A 23,787-nucleotide genomic window follows, 5' to 3' on the forward strand; every position below is an offset into this window, starting at 1 on the left:
AATAAACTGGTAATGACTGCAATTTTTAATTGTATAAAATAAAGTTTAAAATTCCGAAAATGTTACATTCATTTTGGTTAATATCATAGCAGCAAAATCGCCATTGTTAATTTAACACAAGGTGTACATATTGAAACACTCCTTCCATATAAAATAAGAGTTGTTTTAACACGCATTTCCTATACGGGATGGACATTAGACATCAGCTTATGCGCAATACAGGGAAAAGTAATATTTATTAATGTCATTGTAAGCAAGGCACATCGCACCTTAGTTTTATACGCAAATGTCATTCAATAATAATTGAAAAATGCACTTCATGTTAAATATTTCTACATTGAGTTTACTGTTAAGTCCTAATTTTCTATACAATTACAGTTAAAGAATAAAGTATTATTCTTTGTGCAGTAATTCCTGCCCTGTAGCTGTTTAAATCTCCACCCATGTTTGACTCCCTAAGCTGATAAATGGGCAGCAGCGTCGGCACTTTGCGGTTCGACTTCAGCGGTGTCAATCAGGTAAATGCTATTCTTTGATCGTGCGCAGATATGCTTTTCTTAGAAATTATAGTCTTAAGTAAACTTGTTGCTGTGTATTTCCTCAATTCAAAGTTGTTCCTTATCAGTAGAAAACGTTTATTTGGGTGTGACAATGTAAAAGGAAGTTGCTAGTAAAACGAGGTGATGTACCTCGAGGAAGATTTATAATATGGATTTTACTCTCTAGAAGATTTGGCACCTTATTCGGAAGATACACAAAGATAATCGTGTAGTATGTTTAGAAAGTCTGTAATACAGCTACTGATATTTATTCAGGTCAGTTTCGTCCAGTCTTAGCCTTCAACAAATAACACAAGCTGCACGTGGTTTAAAGGTTTGTTGGGTTTTTATTGTAACGTTTACAAACTCATTCTTACTTGAATGTGCTGATCAGCATGTCACGCGTCACTGCACTTTGGTGCCATGACTAATGAGTTCAGTTACTTCACCTCCAAACTTCTGTTTTTCTTACCTGAAATATATATCTTGCCATTTTTTCTGACAGGCTTGTCTGCATAATTTTTCACTTTGTCCAGCAATGGGAATTATTCAGAATGTGTAGTACAGTAACTCCATGAAACAATGAAAGAGATTAGATAAGTCATAAGCACGTATTTTTCGACACCATTTATCTTAAAACCAAGCCCAGATATGCTTGTGGTGGCTGCAATAACTTTCATACACACTGGGTTCAAACTTAAATGATGTTAAAAATTGCAATAATGTACTATTGCTAGTTGTTTGTTGTGGCAGGTCTATATCAAGTTCTAGTTCATATTTTTAATCAACTGTTTTAAAATAAACACTTCTTTCTTTCAGGTGTCTCTGTTAAATCTGATGTTTGATTTATTTTTTTTTCTATCAGGTGTTCCTGTTATATGTGATATTTGATTTAATACTGTATCAGGTACTATAGTTGGTGGTCGATTAATAACTTGCTTACTGGTGCCATAAAGGTTGTGGTGGTGGTTTGTTTAAAACATTTCTGAAGTGTTTCTGAATGACAGGGTCCCTTAAAAATATCGAACAGATTTAAAAACTAATAGGTTTGGTGTTTTCTTGTTTCTTTGGTCAAAAGTAGCCATCCAGGTTCAGCCCAAACCTCTTGAACTACAACTATAGAGCAGCACTCTATGCAGTTAATAGCTAATGTTTTGCTTAAATTGTAATGTCAAAGCTAAAGTCCGGTTTACAGAAAAGAAAAGAACTGAAAAGAATAGCTTGGAAGAGAGAGAAGAGAGGTTGGCACCTTCTCACCCAGTTTTTTTTCTAAGAAAGGCCAGTTTGTTAGCATTAGTCCATTCATCCATCCATTATCCAACCCGCTATATCCTAACTACAGGGTCACGGGGGTCTGCTGGAGCCAATCCCAGCCAACACAGGGTGCGAGGCAGGAAACAAACTCCGGGCAGGGAGCCAGTCCACCACAGAGCATTAGTCCATTCTCTATAAATGGGCCAAACAAACCAATTTACAAGATTATTTAATCTGACCCAACAACCAAAAGATCAAAAAATCAAATGAACAGGCTGTTCAAACAAATTGTAGAGGCATATGCTTATTATTATTACATAATCCACAAGGAATGGGCTGTATCACCATAAATAGAAGACATGTTTTTGTTGCTAATAATGTTAATGGGATAGATTTTTTATATCTGTGAGATAACATTATTCATGCACCTCAATAAATCAGTTTTGCCCTGGTGTCAGCAGTGATGTGGCTTCAGCAACCATCTTGTTCTTTGCCAACTGATGGAAATGAGTAGCGTTATACTGATAGTTCTTTTTACTTAGCTAATGCTAACCATGAGATGAATTTCAACTTTTACTATAAAGTAAAAGTTGCAACCCAGTTTATTTACAAGATAAATATTTATTTTGAGACCAAATATAACGAGGTATGGCAGTAATCAAAATTATCGTGATGTTATTGCTTAAACTGTATTGTTCTGAAGTGTGTGGCTAAAGAGCCATTGTACTGTGTAGCCACCTTCGGTGTGGTATGGGTGGGGGTCCCAATATGATATCTTTTCATGTGATCCAAAATCTCTAGCAACACTCCTGATGCTTCCTAACATCAATGACCAATTCAAGGGTACTTTTACCAATATCTCATTTTCAAATTACTTAGCACCATAATAGGCCTCTTTTGTTTTAAACGTAATTTTGCCCTAACTCACAATAGAGAGGTAACTGAGGGTTGAATATATCTATCCATTGTGGACACTAGCCCAGACACAGACAGGAAGACATGATTTTAAATCACCCAACACACGTTTATTTACAATATATTATTTACACGGTGCACACACAACCCCAAAACTCCCCTAAAGTCCAGGCCTCACAATGCCTTTGCCTCTTCAGGTCCGCCTCCACTCCTCTCCACCAAGACTTTGTCTTCCACACTCCCGACTCCAACCCTCGAATGGAGTGAGGCTGCCCCTTTTATACACACCCGGACGAGCTCCAGGTGCTTCCCGATTAGCTCACAAGTTTGGCAGAAGTACTGGCTGCACACCCGGAAGCACTCCGGGTGGCCCTGGTCTTCTTCCCCCCAGCACTTCTGGGTGTGGCGGAAGTTCTGAGGGCCAGGGCGGTGACCACGGGCTCCTATAGGGTTGAGCTTCTAAGCTCTGATCCCATGGTCCCCAAAGACACCCGTCCCCTCATGGTCTGAAGGAGACATAATCCCTCCTCCAGTCCTTCTAGACATCCCGGCTGAGTACAATCCCCAGCCGATTGCCACACCGTCCATTGACAGAACTTAATTACTACAATCATAGCTTGCATGGATCCTATACAGGCAGTATGAGCTTAGAGAAAGGATCCAGACCTGGATGAAAGTCAGGATCCTTTCAGGAATCACCCACATTCACATGGGGACAACTTGTTTAACACTAGAATTACCAGAGCCTACGAAAAAACTTGTAAATTCGTCCCACCTTAAATCGCTTCTTAAATCCCTTCACACCTCTCCACCAGCGTCCTTTGTCCTCTAAATGTGCTGATAAACAGAAGCTAGAAGCAGCCGGCTATTCCATCCCCCCACCAATTTAAAACGTGTACGAACTTCTCCCAGCTTATGCCTTGATTGAGTATCTGGGAGTGAAGTGGAGTTTTAGAGTGGAAATAATAGATCGTTATTTGGAACACAAGCATTTCATGTCTGTTCCGTTTCTACAGTAATCTGTGTAAACACATTTTTAAAACAGAAACGTTTTTTATATTCTAGTAGTAGATGACAAAATGTAGGCATAAACTATATAATGTATGAAGCTTGAAGTCCAAATATCAAAGAAACATTTTCACAAAAGGTACAAATATAACACAACAATTGCCAGATGGGGTTGTATGGATTGATTCTGAACGCGACTGAGAGAATGGAAAGTGAATTAAAAAAAAAAAAGCTAAACAAGGATCATAAATCACACCGGCTGTTACAGACTGAAATCAAATGTATGCTTTTATTCTAAAATAGTAAGAATAAGAGCAGTTTACTTCTCAAAACAAGGAGGTGCAGGATCAAACTCGCAACCTTCCAATTCCCAGTCAGTAACTGATTGTATTGCGCCACGGACGCGGTCATAATAAGGAGGTGTCAATGTCGCATGTTAAGGCGGCTTTTTTTTCTGCAGCTATATTTTTGAATAAAAGCGCAATTGTTGTGTTATATTTGTACCTTTTATGAAAATGTTTCTTTGATATTTGGATTTCAGGCTTCATACATTATATAGTTTATGCCTACATTTTGTCATCTACTACTAGAATATAAAAAACGTTTCTGTTTTAACAATGTGTTTACACAGATTACTGTAGAAACAGAACAGACATGAAATGTGTGTGTTCCAAATAACGATCTATTATTTCCACTCTAAAACTCCACTTCACTCCAAGATACTCAATCAAGGCATGAGCTGGGAGAAGTTCGTGCACATTCTAAATTGGTGGGGGAATGGAATAGCCGGCTGCTTCTAGCTTCTCTTTATCAGCACATTTAGAGGACAAAGGACGCTGGCGGAGAGGTGTGAAGGGATTTAAGAAGCGATTTAAGGTGGGACGGATTTACGAGTTTTTTCGTAGGCTCTGGTAATTTTAGTGTTAACTTCAATGTCATCTCAGTTAAGAATGGTGCATATCAATAAACAACAAATTTTTCTAAACATGTTTAAAATAAAGTAGAAGATCTGAACTTATAACAAAGCCCTTAATTTGTTTTGCTTTGTAGAGCATATACTGTGCTAGAATAAGTGGGTATAGAATCTGGCTATGTGAAAGATTATCCAATGACCCCTCCAATAAAAATCATAGTTTCATGGTGTTAAATAGTGGTGAAATGTTAAGATGCTAATCAGACACGCATGGAGGAATTTCACTGCACGCTGTATATGTGACAATGTAATTAGACATGAATATTCCTTTAGTTAATAATAATATTGCAAAACAGACAAAATGACCCCTATGGTTGCATTAAAAAACATATCTCAACAGCTAAATGTACTGGTTTCCTTAAATATTTTCAAGCATCACCAGTGAGTCTTTTACAAGTGTACAGGTCTTCATGTTACATATAGATAGATCCATAGATATGAAAGGCATTCAGTTTCAAGCATAACTGACAAACATTAGAACTGACCTTCATTTTGTTGAGCACCAACATAAATCTCTAAAGATTGAGACTAACTAATAAAATATACTTACTTTCATTTTTTAATTATTCAGTTTTATTAACCTTTAGGTGGCACAGTCATGTAATGTTTAGTGTTGCTGCCTAGTGCAGTTTTCAGAAATGTTAGAAAAATACATAAAAGTTGATTAAAATGTAGTTATTTTTTATTGGATTAAATTAAGTTATTTAAAAACTATTTTTTTAATCAAACAGAAACTCTAATAAATGTTTCCAGGAGAATAGTGCTGTGAATAAAGTTGAATAAACATCTAAAATACATATTTAAAAACAAGTCACTCTTTTCTCCTAAAGATCCTGACTAGTGAAAATCCAATCTTCTCTGCTCCCTAAAATGCTCAGCAGCCTGGACACATTTTAGGATGTATTCTCCTTGGCTCTCTCGCATCCTTCTACCTCCTTCAGTAACCACTGAGCCCTTTTACGAACACAGCTCTCCTTCAACTCTGCCACCTCTGCCGCATAGTGGTAATGAGCCCTCAATCTCCTCTGCTCCATAAAACTGTTCATTAGGCTTGACCCCTGTCCAGAGCAGGGCACCTCACTTCTCCGATTGACTACTCCAGACATCCACCCTCTCACCCTTACCCCCTTGCCAATTCCCTCTGATTCTTTTCTGACATTTAGTGTTGCAAACCTTTTTTCTCTCCACTTGAATCAGACCATTTTTATACCTATGAGTATTGGTGCTTCTCTAAGCGATCCATGGGAGTGCTGGTGAGGGATTGTCTGGGCTGATCACTCTCCTGCATGTGTGAATAATTAATCAGATCAGTCTCTCCACAATTGATCCATGGCCGCAGATGTTTTCTCTTCCTTACCTACAGTTGCAAATCAGAGGTATGCTGATTCTCTTAAACTGCAGATGTTGTTGATTCACTACAGACCTATGACACGGCTTGCACCACAATGGGGTTCTTTTATAAAGGTACATGAAGATGCTGTCTTCAGGAGTTGCCTCAACTAATGTTCATTTGATGGATTTTTAAAACTATAATAGCCTGAAGATCAGAAGGATTGGAGTCAGCAGTGGATTAAAATCGACTGGGTCATTGTCCTTCCTGTTGTAGACATAGAAAATGGACATAAGCTCTGTTTTAACCTCCAAATCCATACTTGTTTTCTTCAGAATGAATTCTACATGTAACCCTGTTGTCAACCTTCTGCAAATGACAGGTCTTATTACATGGCTAAGTTACTAACATCTCAATTAAAATTTTAATGGACATTATATTGCCATGATTTGTATATGTTAATCAAATAGATCTGAGGAATGAAAAATGTCTCTTAATGAAACAAATTCTATTAAAAAAATATGCATTTCCTGAAGCCCTGTTTTCTTAAGAGTGTTCAGCAAGACACAGACATAAATAAGTATGTCCTGTGAATAAGGTGCTATATAGGCGCCCGTCCCGGCACAGATTTACAGTGAGGCACGTGTGCAAATAACAAACATCTTCCCCGTGTCCCACCAGCCCAGCATAGTCCCAAAGCACAAAACACAAATCAAATCAACCCCTCCTCTGGCACCACCACTCCTCTCAGGCAACCTCTTCCTCATCCTCCAGATTCTGGCCTCGAGTGGTGGTGGCTGGCCCCTTTTTTCGCCCAGGGTGGGGCTGAAGACTCGTCCAGCCAGGCTATTGATTCCAGGCAGCCCCAGCGGCCACTCCAGCTTCCAACCAGGCCATAGAGGACTCCATCTCCCATGGAGCCATGCAGGAGGTTGGGGGATCACCGTCGACCAGGAAGGCTGCCACCAAGCGTCCCAGGGAAGGTATTGAGCTGTCCATGGTTGCTCCCCTGGAACATATGCAGAGGTGCATCCTGGCCAGGCATGGGACCCGGTCGCCCATCACATATAAGTCTCCACCAGCTCTCCTTCAAACACTGATGGGATTTGTAAATAGGCACCTTTCAAACAATATACCCAAACCTCTTCATTATTCGCCCATGGATGAATTTCAACATTTTTCTGGAGTGTCACCAGACAAAACCATAAAATGTAATTGGGTTTTTCAAAGTTATAACTGTACTGCTACATATTTACATCAATGCAATGGAATGCCTAATTGCTGGTGCTAATCAACATGTAACATGTCACGTGTTCTTCCTCTTTTAGAATTTTGACATATATTTGTTTTCTTTACCCTTTTTTAGCACTAACAGGCTCCACCTTTGACAGACCAAGATGGCACTTCCTGTTTCCATTATAGGAGGTCGCTGTGGAGGCACTCCTTTTGATTTCACTGGGTACAGCAATGGTGCTTTACTAGAGAAAATTGGTGTTTGGTGTGGAAGCTGGCAGATTAAGGCTATGAAAGTGTGGCTAACTAATGGGAAAAGTCAACAATTTGGAATTTCAGGGCAATACCCCTATATTAAGTTTAAATTTGAGCCTGGAGAGTATTTTTCTTGCCTCTCACTTTGGGATAATGGAGCTGGGTTACGTCTTGGGGCCATAAAGTTCAGAACTACTAAAGGTAGAGAGTTCTTTGCCAAAATGACTGACCGTGGCTTAAAGAAAGAGTATCCAATTGATGTTGGCTCTGGAGTTTGCTTGGGAGTTAAGGGAAGATTAGGTGCAGGTATTCATTCTGTAGGCTTTATGTTCATCAACTCCATCAAACACACTGAGATGAAAAATGTTGAGTACCCAACTCTGTTTCAGGTGATTCCTACTGTGAATGTAGAGGATATTAAATCAATGAGTTATAAGAACAGCTCTACAGTTGAGCAACAATATACAATGGAAACCTCCAAGACAGTCTCCAAAAAGTCATCGTGGTCTGTCTCCACCAGCCTGGAGTCCTCCTTCTGTATGTCAGTCCAAGCTGGTATTCCTGAAGTGGCAGAGGTGGAGCAAGAATTTACTTTCAATCTCAGGCCCTCCTCTACATATGCAGTGGAAACCACCGAAGGAAGAACTGAGACCATGTCCTATGTTATCAAGGTTCCTCCAGAGAAGACCATGGATATCCAAGTCACCATTGGCAGAGCAAATATTGATCTTCCGTACAAGGCTACTGTGGTCATTACTTGTACGGATGACAGCACTTACCAGTACGAGAAAACTGGCATCTATAAAGGGGTCACCTACACTGATACAAAAGCTGTCATTAAGGAATCTGACAAACAACTTTAGCAGAATGCATTTTTTGTAATAGTAAGATGATTGTTTTATTTACATGTGTACCTTTAATGTTCATTCATAGTACTTTTCAAATTGCGTTTGCAGGAAATACTCTAAACTGCTCAGTGAAAAACGATTTATTTCTTTTAATATGCAGTCTTGTCGAGCTAAACAGAAGTGCACTGCATGCTGAGGAAGTGGAGCTCAAAGTGGGCTTCTAGAGTATTTTTCTCAGTTAACTTTGAATCCCAGGAAACTGACCTTGAGCTTCAGTGAAAATGATTTCTGTAACATTTTCTGTGTTGTGAGAAAGAGCAAAAATGTCAATATGCCCAGCTAACAGAGAATAAAAACCAGTAAGCCAGATGACTGTGCTCAAGAACAAATGAAAACTGATGCTGTTTTTTGTTAAAGACGATACATTTCAATTGAGACCCCAAAAGGCCTTTGTTTTAGAAACCAATTTTTTTTTTTCAAAGAGCTCTCTTGCTTCAAAAGGGGTATGTCTTTCTCACATAATCTGCAAGTGCAGAAGCCATCTGGGAATACCCATAAGTTTTTTTGTTGTTGGGACTGCATGAAGAATAATATACCCAGGTTGTATGATTCTATGTATTGCTTTATATTTGCTACTACTAGCTTTGATGCAAACAAATATATAATTTTCAAGTCAAAATTTAAAGCAAGTGTGTCTGTCTGAATGTTACTAGCATTGTTGAGATGTTTAAATTGTTCTTTCTTTCTCTAACTATGGTCCCTTAAGGGCACAAGAGGTCGCTCTTGTGAAGCCCTCTGTTGGTGGTAAACTGGGATGAAGTAAAGGACTGAAAGTAAAGACAGCCCCAGTCAGCAAACAGCCTGCTTTAGGGGTTGATAGACTTAAATATGCGGGTTACAGCATGGACATTGAAACAGGTAAGAGGTTACAGGTATATAGCTGGTTTTGGCACTCATTTATATTCTCCTTTGAGAAAAGAACCTAAGCAGTTAGTTGGTACCTTCCATGTTAAGCGATCTGATGACACCATAAAACATAAATACTGTCCAGGTTTAAAGTAAATGGGCTGAAGTCATGCAAAAGTACATCATCCACAGATAATTTTCATTAATTTCCAATGTGATTTTTTTCCAGTTACAACATATTGTTTCTTATGGTGTCTTTAAGATTGAAGGCTAAACGGAAGCATTTTGTGTAAAGATTTATTTTTATTAAAATTCTAAAATGCAGTAGCAGAACTTCTAATGATACCTGGACTCAAAATTAATTTGAATAAAAGTGTGCTTTTTTCAGTGGACTCTCTAGTACACAATATTAGACTACACACCTTCTCATTTATTTTAACAGATCAGTTTAAATACCTTAGGGTAATCATCACAAGTAAATGTAAAATCTATTTCAACAAAATTTTGCTACTAGCATGGAACAAATTAAACAAGATGTGAACAGATGGTCTACCCTCAATCTCTCATTAGCATGGAGAATCAACACTGTCAAGGTAAACATCCTTCCCAAGATTTTTTCTATTTCAGAGCATCTCCATATACTGTACACTAACAAATTGTTCCTCAAGAAATTAGGCTCAATTATAACTTCATTTATTTTTGAATTTGAAACATCCAGTCATTCAAAGGTTGACTCTATAATGCCCTAAAGCAGAAGGTGGCATGGCACTACCTACCTTTAAATTTTATTACTGGGTGGCAAATATACAGGCCATAAAGACTTGGAAATTGACACAAATTGATGAATATACACAAGCCTTGTCTGCAATTGAAATAAAATCTTGCTGTACTTTTTTATATGCCCTGCTTTGTGCCCCAGTATATACAAATTATTGTCTATATACTAATAATTCAATTACCCAACAATCACTCAGAATATGGAGCCAATGCAGGAAACACTTCATCTACATGCTTATAACCTTTTTCTAACCTCTCAAGTTGGGGAGCATGCACTGGTACAGTACGTTGCCGCACCCACTACACGACAAAACAACTCGGGATCCCGGTTTGCAACCCCCCCAGGCAGATGCACGGTCCAGTCCCACCCTCCGGAAATGACCCTACAAATCTACACAGTATTTCATTTTTGGAAAATGTCCAGGGTTAAAACACTTAGAGAATTGTATATAAATAACTAGGGGGCTCTGCCCCCTGCTCGCTTTGCTTGCCAACCCCCGTACAGGTGCTATGTGCTTACCACTTTACGACTCACGTATGGGGAAAAGGATGTACAACTTAAACAGATTGTTATTTTCTAACTATTTTACATTACAGCGAGTAATTAACCATAGTAAAAAATAGTAAATTGTAATAAATTGAAAAAAAATTATCTTTCGTGTTGTTGTATTCATTGTGTTATACATTTTTGTTCTGTTTGGCTTTGAAATTAACACACAAATACTTTTTAAATTTACACTTTTACTGTAAAATTTCTGTTAAAGCAATAATTTGAATAAAATTTTCGTCAATATCGCTTTGAATTTTGATTACATGTTTGGACTTACATCGTGACAAAGCAACGTATAACCACCTGTGAGTGAATATCATTTCTTTCTCTCTAATAAATAAACTAACTTTTTGAATGCTTGTCTCTGTGATTTGTTAATTTTCATAGCAAAAGCTATTCTAATGGGAAGTTGTAAACATTTTAATATGAATGGGATATCAAGATCTCCTTTGGTGTCTAATGTTATCCCCTGAAGATGTACTACATTACCATTCTTGTCACCTGTTAAAATTTTACATGTCAGAATTGTTTGACCAATTTTGAATACAACTAATCTTGTCCTATTGCATAGCCCATCACTCTGACATAAATTGCACAATAACATTACGATACATCTATCTTTCAACAATAATTTGGCCAGTGGAAGACCAGATGGTGTTAACGGTTGTAAATATTCTACGGGATATTGTAAGTTGATGCTTTCATCTCCCACACGCATTTAACCATTGCCGTATAAACTGTTGATAATTTTTGTGTTAGCTCATTTGACTTCATCGTTTCTCAGTGCTAGGATTGCCTGTGTACTCATTTTCTTCTGTTGATGACCGTTTGGGATGAAATTCTTTATTATGATTTGGACATAATAAGTTTACTTTTATTGGGAACTTAAAGTGAGGAAAATATAAACATTTATAAGAGCTGAGAGTGCAGGAACTGTGTCTGACAAAAGTGTTCATACGAATGAGAGGTGAGGTGCTTGGTGACTCCCCTGTTTCTCCCATCCAGGCAATACACCAGGGGAGTCACCCTTGCTGCAGCTGATCTGCTCTGCCTGCTTCTGCTGATCGGTTCGCCTCACCGACCCCTCACTCCGGTAGGCTCCACCAAACAGCAACTTGGGCCCCCCAGCAAACAGGGCACTTACGGTGGGGCTTCACATCCCAAATCCCAACTCCTGCTGCCATCCGCGGACTTATGCAGTGAGTCATCCGCCTTCTGGTCACTCCCGCTTTTCACTAAATGCTCAGTGGGAGCGACCACTACGACTGCTCCTCAAGTGCCAGCCAAACACCCAGGCTCCCTGCTCAGCTGTATGCTAGCCTGCACTCGCTCGCTCTCCTGCACCGGCTTTCTCCTCCTGCTTCCTGCCTTCTTCTCGTGCAAGCTTAACCTCCGTCCGTCTTTTCTTTCTTTTTTTTTCCTCCCTTTCTAGCCGCCTTGCGCTTCTATTAATCACGGGGACGTGGATCAGCTGTGGCAATCAGCAGCTCCCAGCGCCAATTACGGATGCAGACGACGCCTCACCTGTGCATTTAAGCGAGGTTCATCCACATCACAAATCTCCCGGGAACTGCTTCAGCCACACACCACCATGCCCCCTCGCTAAGCCGGGAGTGCGGCGATTATTTATTTTAAAAAGTGGACTCTTGGACGTGGGCTGTGGACCCTCTTCACTACATTCCACCCCCCATAAGCCCCGTCTGCACAGGAAGGAATCAAGACAAATAACACAAGAAAGTGTAGGTGGTAAGATGTGTATGCAAATTTAAAGAGCTATCATAACAGGATGAATTGTGTTTGGAAGCACCATGCTCTTTGTAAGATCTATGAAATAGTGCCTCTCATAATAATGGGAGTTGCTAATAATAATGACATGGTAGATTCAGCAGGGGATGCACGCTCCCTGGGAATATGTTCATTAGAGATTGCAGCTTTTACAAAACCAAAGCCTGAATATAGATAGATAGATAGATAGATAGATAGATAGATAGATAGATAGATAGATAGATAGATAGATAGATAGATAGATAGATAGATAGATAAAGGCACTATATAGCATAGAGACAGATAGATAGATAGATAGATAGATAGATAGATAGATAGATAGATAGATAGATAGATAGATTGACAGAGTAGGACAAGAACGAGAATCCTGGATAAGATGGAGAAAAATACTTTACCTGGACTTAAGGCCAACATGACGATGAAAGTAAATTGGTCAATGGATTGGAGAAATAACTTGGTGTCTAGCTGGTAGGAAATAATGGACAGACCATTAGAATCTGAGATTAGGCAATGGTCCCTATATGCCAGGTAGGAGTGGTCCTCATATGGCACTCCAACTGGAACATCTGTAGGAGTGCTTGGGAGTTAGAGACCAAACGTACAGCCCTGTTGCTGTCCCTTGGTCTCATTATAGGGTGCTGTCGGTGGAAGACATTCCTACTTTCTTTATTGCCCGGAAGACATAAAAGGAGTCCGCTGCCTCACATCAGGGACTCAGAGTCAGGATGCAGCGGGCAATAAAGGTGGAGAAGGAGAGATAATTGCTTGATTTTGTTTGATTTATTGTATTATTGTGGCTGAGCATTGTTAAGCTGTCTGTGAAGAAGTGCTTCTAGAGCAGGGATGGGCAAAGTCAGTCCTGGAGGGCCGCAGGGGCTGCAAGTTTTTGCTCCAACCCAGTTGCTTAATTAGAAAACAATCCTTGCCAATAATTTAATTTCATGGCTTGTTAGTGCTTTAACTCTGCCATATCAGGACAGTCTCATATCCTAGATGTTCTTCCCCTTTGTAAAGATATCATCCAAATGATTTGAAGGCTAAAATGGATGAGTAATACTCAATCTTTCACTTTTGTCTCTTGACTTTCCTTCCAAGTATTTAATTAAGCCCAAAAGTGCATGATAAATACACACAGGTGTAAATGGTAACAAGCCAAATGTCATTTGAATCTTACCGCTAACAAAAAGCCATTAAAACCAAGAGAACAGCTGTTTAAGACTTACACAAGCATAAGGGTTCAGAATATAACGAGCGAGAAAACTAAAGTGAAGCAGAACTGTTACTTGAGCAGCAAGTGCTTCTTATTAAGCAACTGGGTTGGAACAAAAACCTGCAGCCACTGCGGCCCTCCAGAAATGACTTTGGCCACCCCTGCTCTAGAGAACAAAAGCCTGTTATTTTATCCTAATAATGTGTGTGACTTTACTGTGTCTGTGGTTTGTGGCTTTCTGGCACCCCCTTGTGGTTGCTATATTACATATGCATAACAGAACTATTTTATATTACAGTGAGTAATTAATCATATTGAAAAATAGTAAAATGTAATAATTTGAAAGTAAATTATGTTTCATGTTGCGTTAGAGTTATTTGTTGCGTTATACAATTTAGTTCTGTTTGGATTTGAAATTAACATGCAAATACGTTTTAAACTTACACTTTTACTGTAAAACTTCAGTAAAAACAATTTTTTTAATTAAATTTTCATCAATATCGTATTGAATTTTAATTCTGTGTTTGGACTTTCATCGTGACAACGCAACGTATAACTGCCCGTGATTGAATTTCATTTTTTTCTCTCTATTAAATAAAAAGTTTTTCAAATGTTTGGCTGTGAGATTTGCTAATTGTCTTTGCAAAAGGTATTCTAATGGGAAACTGTTAACATTTTAATACGAATGGCATATCAAGATATCCTTTGGTGTCTAATGTTATCTGTGTACTACATTACCTTTCTTGGATACATCCTTCTTTCTACAATAATTCATGTGGTGGAAGATTGGATGGTGTTAACGGTTATAGATATTCTTCAGGATTTTGTAAGTTAATGTTTTCATGTTCCGCACCATCACCACCAACTGTTTCGGCATAGTCTATTGATACGCATTTAACCAATTTGCCATGTAACCGATCGTCATTTTTGGTGTTAAATCGTTTGACTTCATCGTTTCTCTGTGCTAGGATTGCCGTGTACTTACTTTTTCTGTTGATAACCCTTTGTGATGAAATTCTTCAATAAGATTTGGACATAATACATCTTCCTTAATTGGGAACTTAAAGTGAAGAAAACTTTAAAATTTATAAGAGCTGAGAGAGCAGGAACTGTGTCTGTCAAAAGCATTCACACGAATGAGAGGTGAGATTACCTTGTGTGTGGTTGAAAATGTTTGAGAGGAGGATATGACTTGGCCAAGGTCTCAACTCGCGGGACTTGAAAAAATCTTCCAAAATGTCTTGTCTCATCACACAAAAAGTCTTGTCTAATCACAGGATTTTTTTATTATAATAGAGAAACATACATTCACTGGCCACATTATTAGGTACACATTGCTAGTACTGGGTTGGATCCCCTTTTGGCCTTCAGAACTACTGTAATTCTTAATGGCATAGATTCAGCAAGGTGCTTGAAACATTCCTCAGGGATTTTGGTCCACATTGATATAATAGCATCACACAGTTGCTGCACATTTGTCAGCTGCCCATCCATGATGTGAATCTCCTCTTCCTCCATATCCCACAGGTGCTCTATTGGATTGAAATCTGGTGACTATGGGGGCTATTTGAGTACAGTGAACTTGTTGTCATGTTCAGAAAACCAGTTTGAGATGATTTGATCTTTGTGACATGGTGCATTATCCTGCTGGAAGTAGCTATCTGAAGCTGGGGAACATTGCGGTCAGAAAGGGATGGACATGGGCAGCAACAATACTCAGGTAGGCTATGGCATTTAAACAATGCTCAAGTGGTACTAAGGGGACCAACTATGTCAAGAAAATATCCCTCACACCATTACACCACCATCAGGCAAATTCTGACCTTACCATCAAAATGTAATAGTAGAAATCGAGATGCATCAGACCAGGCAAGATTTATCAAATCTTCTATTGCCCAAATTTGCTGAGCCCATGCGATTTGTAACCTAAGTTGCCTATTCTTAGCTGACAAGCTGTCCCTTGCTTTGGTCTCCTGCTGCTTCAAGGATTGACGTGTTGTGCATTGAGAGATGCTCTTCTCTATACCTCTGTTGTGACGAGTGGTTATTTGAATTACTGTTGTCTTTCTATCAGCACAAACCAGTCTGGCCATTCTCCTCAGGCCTCTGGCATTACCAAGGCATTTTTACCCAGACAACTGTCTTAAATAAAGATTGGAAGGGATTTTCACAGTTCTCTCTCTATAGTGCATGATATCATTAAATGATTCAAGGAATCTGGTGGAATTACAGTGTGTAAAGGGCAAGGGTGCAAGCCTAAGAAGAACACCCGTGACCTCCGATCCTTCACAGACAGCAGGTACTGAATCAAGAACCAACACTTATCAATAGCTGATAGAACAACATGGGGCGAGGCCTGATTACTTTGGCAAACCATTGTCAAACACTACAATACGGAGTTACATTCACAAATGTCACTTAAAACTTTACTGTGCAAAAAGAAAGCCTTATGTTAAACATGCCCAGAAGACGCATTGACTTCTCTGGGCTCGGAGGCAAACATGTAGTTAGACAAACCAGCATTCCAGATCTTTTTTGGAAGAAATGGAGAGGAACACTTTTAAATCAGACTATACCATCGAGTCAATGAAACTTCTGGGATATTGAACTGGTTAGTTAAGTAGCAGAAGGGATTGTTAATCAGTTTTAGCTGCTTTGGTGTTAATGAAATTAACAACAGGTGCACTAGAAGGGCAACACTGAGACGACCCCCAAAACAGGAATGGTTTATCAGGTGGAGGCCACTGACATTTTTCCCTCCTCATCTGTTTCTTCACTAGTTTTGCATTTGCCATTGCCAGAAGGTTTGCTGTTCCTCCCAGCACAGTCTCAAGGGCATGGAGGAGATTCCAGAAAACAGGCAGTTACTCTAGGAGAGCTGGACAGGGCTGCAGATGGTCCTTAACCCATCAGCAGGACCGGTATCTGCTCCTTTGAGCAGGAGGAACAGGATGAACCTTGCCAGAGCCTACAAAATAACCTCCAGCAGGCCACTAGTGTGCATATCTCTAACCCAACAATCAGAGACAGTCTTCATGAGGGTGGCCTCTAATGGGCCCTGTGGAGCTCGATTGGCATTTGCCATAGGATACCAGAAATGGCAAGTCCACCACTGACGCCCTGTGCTTTTCACAGATGAGAGCAGGTTCACATTTGACATACGTGAAAGGGTCTGGAAAAGCTGTGGAGAACATTATGCTGCCTTTAACATCGTTCAGCATGACTGCTTTGGGGGTGGGCCAGTGATGGTCTGGGGAGGCATATCTATGGAGGGACGCACTGACCTCTACAGACTAGACAACAGCACCTTGACGGCCATTAGGTATCGAGATGAAATCCTTGGACCACTGTCAGACCCTATGCTGGTGCAGTTGGTCCTGTGTTCGTCCTGGTGCATGACAATGCCCAGCCTCATGTGGTGAGAGTATGCAGGCAGTTCCTGGAGGATGAAGGAATTGATACCATTGACTGGCCCCCACACTAGCCTGACGAAAATCCAATAGAACACCACTGGATGTTTTCGTCCATCCGACATCACCAGGTTGCACCTTAGACTGTCCAGGAGCTCAGTGATGCCATGGTCCAGATCTGGGAGGAGATCCCCCAGGGCACCATCCGCCATCTCATTAGGAGCATCCCCCAACATTGTCAAGCATGCATACAAGTATGAGGGGGCCATACAAACTACTGAGTATGATTTGGAGTTGCTGCAATTAAATTTTGGCAAAGTGGACTAGCCTGCCACATCATTTTTTCACCTTGATTTTTGGGGTCCCTTTGAATTCAGTCCTCTGCAGGTTGATAATTTTTATTTCCATCAAACAATGTGGCATCATTTGTTCCTAACACATTATCCAGTCCATATCAGTAGAGATATCCAGCAGGATAACACTTTAATGGTGCTATTTTCATAGTGTTCTGGGAGATCCACTAGGAATAAGTACTTCCTTATTAAGCTGCACAGGTACCAATGTACCCAGACACCCACTACATTACAGTATGTATAAGATATCCTGCTGACAGCCAAAGAAGTTTTCCATGAAATTAGTGGGTTTCCACATATTTGTCTCATTAAGGACTGAGATATTTTAATTAAATCCTCTGTCAAAAAAAGGATATTTTTCCCTAAATGTGCAAATCATCTGTGACAGCAAGGTCATTATAAGGGGCATCGTGGCCAAGAGCTACCCAAGATGCAATGATATAGGAGGACTTTAAAGCTAAGCATCTGACAGAAGAAGGTCAATGAGAAGAGAGAACCTCACACAAGTGAAATGAAACTGTGCCTCAAAACCTTACCATTAAGAGGCCATTGAAAAGTTAATAGTTTAAAATAGGAATTTGATATGAACCAATGCAAATTAAATAAAAAAAAAATAGAAGGGAATTTGAAATATCAGTACAGGACTATAAATAAAATAATGTTAAAAAAGCATAAAAGTGACCATTTTGAAACAGTGCAGAGATTAAATTATTGACACCTGCAGCACATTGCTTTTATGAATAAATTCCAGTACAGGAGAAAGGAGATGTTGCAAAGATCGCACAAACAACACAAAAAGAAACTTTACATACACAGAAAACACACAAGGCCTTTGTGGTTCCAAATGCTTATCTTTTTTGCAATTAGCAGCCAAAATCTGCTTTGTCACCCAGTGCGTAACAAGAAAGATTCCCCAAATACCACATCCCTTACTAAGGGAACCACAATTACAGAAATACACATACAAATAATATATTCCGTAAATTATATTGTCAATGTATTTGATTAAATAAAAATAAAAAAAATGATAATTATTATCCTTCCAACTGGTAAGCAAAAACTCCAATGTCTATAAATGGTAAAAAAAATACACAGCAGGTAGAGAATAATAAAATAATGCAATAAAACCTATACAAATGCCAAAATAAAAATATTCCACTTCAATGAATATCACAGTGGTAGCACTGCTGCCTCACAGTAAGGTGACCTGAGTTCGCTTCCCAGGTCCTCCCTGCGTGGAGTTTGCATGTTCTCTCCGTGTCTGCGTGGGTTTCCTCCCACAGTCCAAAGACATGCAGGTTAGGTGGATTGGCGATCCTAAATTGTCCATAGTATGTGCTTGGTGTGTGTGCCTTGCGGTGGGCTGGCGCCTTGCCCGGGGATTTGTTCCTGCCTTGCACCATGGGTTGGCTGAGATTGGCTCCAGCAGACCCTCATGACCCTTTGTTAGGATATAGCGGGTTGAAAAATGACTGACTGACTAAATATAATATTAGATATAGATTTGCCGCAGTATACATAGCACTCCAGGTAAGGCCTTGCTAATATATTATTCAACATACAACCTCTGTGGTCCGGCTTTTCATCCTGGCCAATACCCCCAGGCCGCCAGATGGAGCTCTCCCTGCAGCATGGAGGTGCCCCGGATATCAGCAGGAAATCATGGACAATGGTGTTTTCCTTTACAGCCCTGCTGGATATCACAGGGGCCAACAGAGGACACTGCAGGGAGGCCCAGGGAGTTGTTTGTGCCCTAAAATCTGGAAGTGCGTCTTAGTAACAGCGACAGGAGAGATGACGTACTTCTGGGAGTGAAGAAAAGGACTTTTATCTGACCCGGTAGTGATAAGAAATCATGGACTGAAGGGGGAACACTTCCGGGTCAGGGACTATAAAGGATTGTGGGAACTCCCAGACAACAAGCTGAGCTGGGTGGAAGGGTGGCAACGCGTCTGGGAGTGGAGGAATTGTTTATTGTAGAGTATTGTGTTTAATTTATTATGGAGAGGAGGGTGCTTTGTGCACTGTTTAATAATAAAAAGCCAACTACTTGGACTTTTACATCGTGTCTGATGTCTTGGTCAAGGGAGCGATAGCGCTCCCAATCAGTCACACCTCCCTTGACTTGTACTCCATACCTCATAATATACAGTATAACCTAACATTCTACAAAACGTATTCATCACTTTTGTATTCCTCCTGGATGTTGAGATGACAAGTCCAATTGAACTCCCAGGTCCTTCTCATGAGGTATACTTTCAAGGTTCAGACTTCACATGGTGCATCCACATCCAACATTTGTGCTTACTATTTGTAATACTATACGTTTACCTACATTACTTACATTACATTACTTACATATGCCACATATTTGCCCAAGCCCGTATGCTGCCAAAATTCGTATTTAATTATTTATTCTACATGATCTGCACTCCCACCTGCTTTGGTATAATCTGCAAACTAAACCAGATCATTTATTATATTCTTGTCCAGATTGTTTAAGTACTGCATATAAAAAATAGCATCAGCCTGAGCATTAAACCCTGAGGGGCACCACTTCTAACATCACACAATTCTGAAACAATTCCCCTCACCATAACATATTGCTTCCTTAATTTGAGCTAATTTTGTATCAATCTACACTATACTTTACACCCGGAACTTCCACGTCTTTTAGTTTCATCACTAAGCACTAAGCACCAACTTGGGGTGAAGCCTGTCTGGATTTAGTATTCTGTAATAATCAGGATAGATTTGAGGGTGTAGAGGTGATTGAACCACTAGGGTCAAGTGACCATAATGTAATACAATTCTCAGTATTTTGTAAGAGTGCAGATGCAAAGACTAAAATTGTTAAGATGAACTTTGGTAGGGCTAATTTTGAGCAGATGCGACAAAGTCTAAGTAGGATAGACTGGGATAAGCTTTTAAATGTGGAGACAGTCGAGGAGCAGTGGAACAGGTTTAAAAGTGTTTTACATGTAATGCAGGACAGATACATAGCTAAATTTGGAAGTAATATGAAACTAAAAAAAACTCCACGGTGGATTAATGAAGATTTAAAAAAAGAAGTTGCAAAGGAAAAAACTGCTTTATAAGGCATATAAGACTAATGACTGCGAAGTGAATTGTAGAGCATATGAGAACAAGAGGGCAACCATTAAGATGGATATCAGGGAGGCTAAAAGACCATTGGAGAGGAATATAGCAGATAAGGCGAAAGAAGACCCTAAGAGATTCTGTCAGTGTTTTAGTAGTAAAAGAACAGTCGAGGAGGAGGTGAAGTGCGTCAGAAATAGTAAAGGGGAATTAAAAGATACAGACAGGGAAATAGAAATGCCCTAAACTTACATTTTTTCTGAGGTGCTTACAAGTGAGCAAGTGGACAACCTCCCAGAGGTAAACACGACTACTAAGGAGGTACTGAGGGATTTGGAAATTGTAGAAAGAGAAGTGCTGCTCAGGTTAAATAAGATGAAATCAAACAAATCTCCAGGACCAGATAATATTTATCCTCGTGTTCTTAAGGAGGCTAGTGAGTACATATATAAACCCTTGACACATATTAATAGGAAGTCACTGCGCACTGGAGAGATTACTAAGGACTGGAAAATGGCAAATATCATCCCATTATATAATAACAGTGGATCGAGACTGTTATTTTAAAATGAGTTCACCAAGAACACGGGGACACAGTTGGAAACTTGTTAATGGTAAATTTCGTACAAACATTAGGAAGTTTTTCTTTACACAAAGAACGATAGACACTTGGAATAAGCTGCCAAGTAGTTTGGTAGACAGTGAGACATTAGGTACTTTCAAAACTCGACTTTATGTTTTTTTGGAAGAAATAAGTGGATAAGACTGGCGAGCTTTGTTGTGCTGAATGGCCTGTTCTCATCTAGAATGTTCTAATGCACTTTCTAATGTACTTTCACGTGATACCGTATCAAAAGCCTTCTGAACATCAAGATAAATATCATATGTGCCTCTCTTATCATATGCTTTTGCTGACTACTCATAGTAGTTCAGCAAATTAGTGAAACACGACCTTCCTCTTGTGAACAAAGGTTGACTATTTACTAACACTAAAAATGAGAGCTGGTCTCGGTACGACAGGCTGGTGTAAGAAATGCAGGTGAGATAAAGTCCAAACGACTGTAGACACGATCAGATGTCTGGTCACGGGAGGTGCTGCTATTGACTCCACGGTGATACAACTTTGTTTGTAAACTCCCCTTTCCAATATCGAGATAAGGATTAATCTCAAACACAATCTGAACTCTGAAAGTACTTTAATTCCTGTTGCTGTGTTATTTCCGCAAGGACGCACAGCATTAATGGCTCAAATGATAAGAGAAAAGGACAAACTATTCTCACAACGTGCAGCAAGTAAACAAAGGAACAAAAGACGTGCGAAGCCTGAACTTTCACCCGGAAATATGTAAGAAAAGTTTTACAAGTGTTTCTAATATATTGCCATTAGAGGTCGCAATTCAACCTGACAATGGACTTTCTGACAAACACCCCTCTTCTAAGCATGTGCTGCACAATCGTTTCCTTAATATTTATGCATGTTAAGCTTACTGGCCAATACTTGCATGGATCAACTTAATTACCTTTTCTAGATAGATAGATAGATAGATAGATAGATAGATAGATAGATAGATAGATAGATAGATAGATAGATAGATAGATAGATAGATAGATATTTGTCCCCAGGTGGAAATTTGACATTTTACATAAGTACTTTAAATAAATAAATACATAAATAGTAAGTAAATAAATAAATAAATAAATAAATATACACACAGACATTGGTTTGAACACACACCAAAAAAACTATAAACCAAGAAAATTAAAAAGAAAATCGTAGTCCTAGTGAAGCTCTATACAGGCATATTGCTGTTGTTATAAAGGAGCCCCAGTAACGTTAGCTGGAATTTCTCGGTTGTGGTGTGTCAGAGAGAGAATGTGCAACATTGTTCGTAATGGCACTCAATACTGTTTTAATTCTATCCTTTGGTACAAACTCTAGGCAGTCCTGAATTCATCCTATAACTAAGCTTGCCCTTTTAATTAGCTTGTTGATTCAGTGGGCCTCTCTTGAAGTGATATTACAAGCCCAGCACACCACAGTATAGAAAATCACACTGGCCATCACAGAATTATTGAAGATGTCAAGGATGTCACTTCCACATTGAAAGAAAGCAGTCTCCTGAGGAAAAACAGCCTGCTCTGCCCTTTCTTATATAGTTTCTCTGTGTTCTGAGACTTGTCCAACCTGTCATTAATGTGGACCCCCAAGTACTTGACCACTTTTACATCCACTTCATGAATAGTGACCAGACACAGAGGCACTTTGGTGGGGCAAAAGTCAGTAAGCAATTCCTTGGTTTGCTGATAGTAAGATGCAGACAATTCTCTTTACACCAAGAAACAAACGTTTCCGTCTGACTCCTGTAATCTGTCTCATCCCTTTCGTCAATATACCCCATAAGTGCAAAGTCATCTGAGAATTTCTGCAAGTGACATGACCTTGTGTTGTATTTGTAGTTGGAGATGTACATAGTAAAGAGAAAAGGGAGACAGGACTGTTCCTCACTGTTGCTCACATCTGTATCAGAGACACAGTCCTTGAGCTTTACAAACTGCAGTCTTCCCGACAGATAGTCCATTATCCAGGAAACCACAAGCTCATCCACTTAATAGGAATGGCTGGATGGTATTGACGGCACTGGAAAAATGAACAAACATAATTCTCACAGTGCTGCCAGATTTGTTCATGTGAGAAAAAGTCTTGTGAAGCAGATAGATAATTGTATCCTCCACTCCAATTTTTGTACGATAGGCAAACAGCAGTGGGTCCAGATGGTCGACCACAAGAGGACTCTTATAGTTCATAACCAGACAATGGGATAATAGTTACTAGCATCCCATCTTTAAGAATTCTCCCAGTGTGTAGAGATTTTTGAGAAGTATGTGTCAAGGGTGCATATCTAAACTCATTAACCTCCTCAGGCACTTAAGAATAAATATTATATGGTCCTGGTAATTTGTTACATCTCAGCCTATTTAACCACAGCAACACTTCTCCCTCTATAGTTTCCAAATCGCTCAGTGCCTCTTTAGTAGTTCCCGTTTCCTTTGGGGAATTATTCATTTCTTCTGTGAACAGAAAAATCCATGTTAAAGCATTTTCTGTTTTGCTGCCTGTACTGTATATTCCTAATATGCTTCACCTCCTCTTTGAGCTTTAATTGAAAGAATCTCTTTGCGTAATCTTTTATTTTTTCTACAATAATTCTCTCCAACTGACTTCTAGTTTTCCTTCTAGTTTTATTGTTGCTGTCATGCCTTCATATGCCCTACAGTTACCACTGTAGTTGTTTGTCTTGCAACACTGTATACATTCACTTATATGCTTATTCCAATGTATAT

General features: G+C 39.4%; 1 protein-coding gene across 1 annotated transcript; it reads left to right on the plus strand.

Annotated features, from left to right (window-relative positions):
- The first annotated feature begins 499 nt into the window (after positions 1-499).
- Positions 500-9,601, plus strand: LOC120529717 (aerolysin-like protein). Its single transcript, XM_039753780.1, has 2 exons — positions 500-518; positions 7,386-9,601. The coding sequence occupies exon 2, from the start codon at positions 7,417-7,419 to the stop codon at positions 8,368-8,370; it is 954 nt and encodes a 317-aa protein (XP_039609714.1). The 5' UTR covers positions 500-518; positions 7,386-7,416; the 3' UTR covers positions 8,371-9,601.
- Positions 9,602-23,787: the final 14,186 nt, after the last annotated feature.

This window comes from Polypterus senegalus, chromosome 5 (genome assembly GCF_016835505.1).
Source record: "Polypterus senegalus isolate Bchr_013 chromosome 5, ASM1683550v1, whole genome shotgun sequence".
Lineage (NCBI taxonomy): Eukaryota > Metazoa > Chordata > Cladistia > Polypteriformes > Polypteridae > Polypterus > Polypterus senegalus.

Excerpts from the sequence above, each read along its gene's own strand:
- LOC120529717 (XM_039753780.1), top strand. The coding sequence starts at position 7,417 with ATGGCACTTCCTGTTTCCATTATAGGAGGTCGCTGTGGAGGCACTCCT.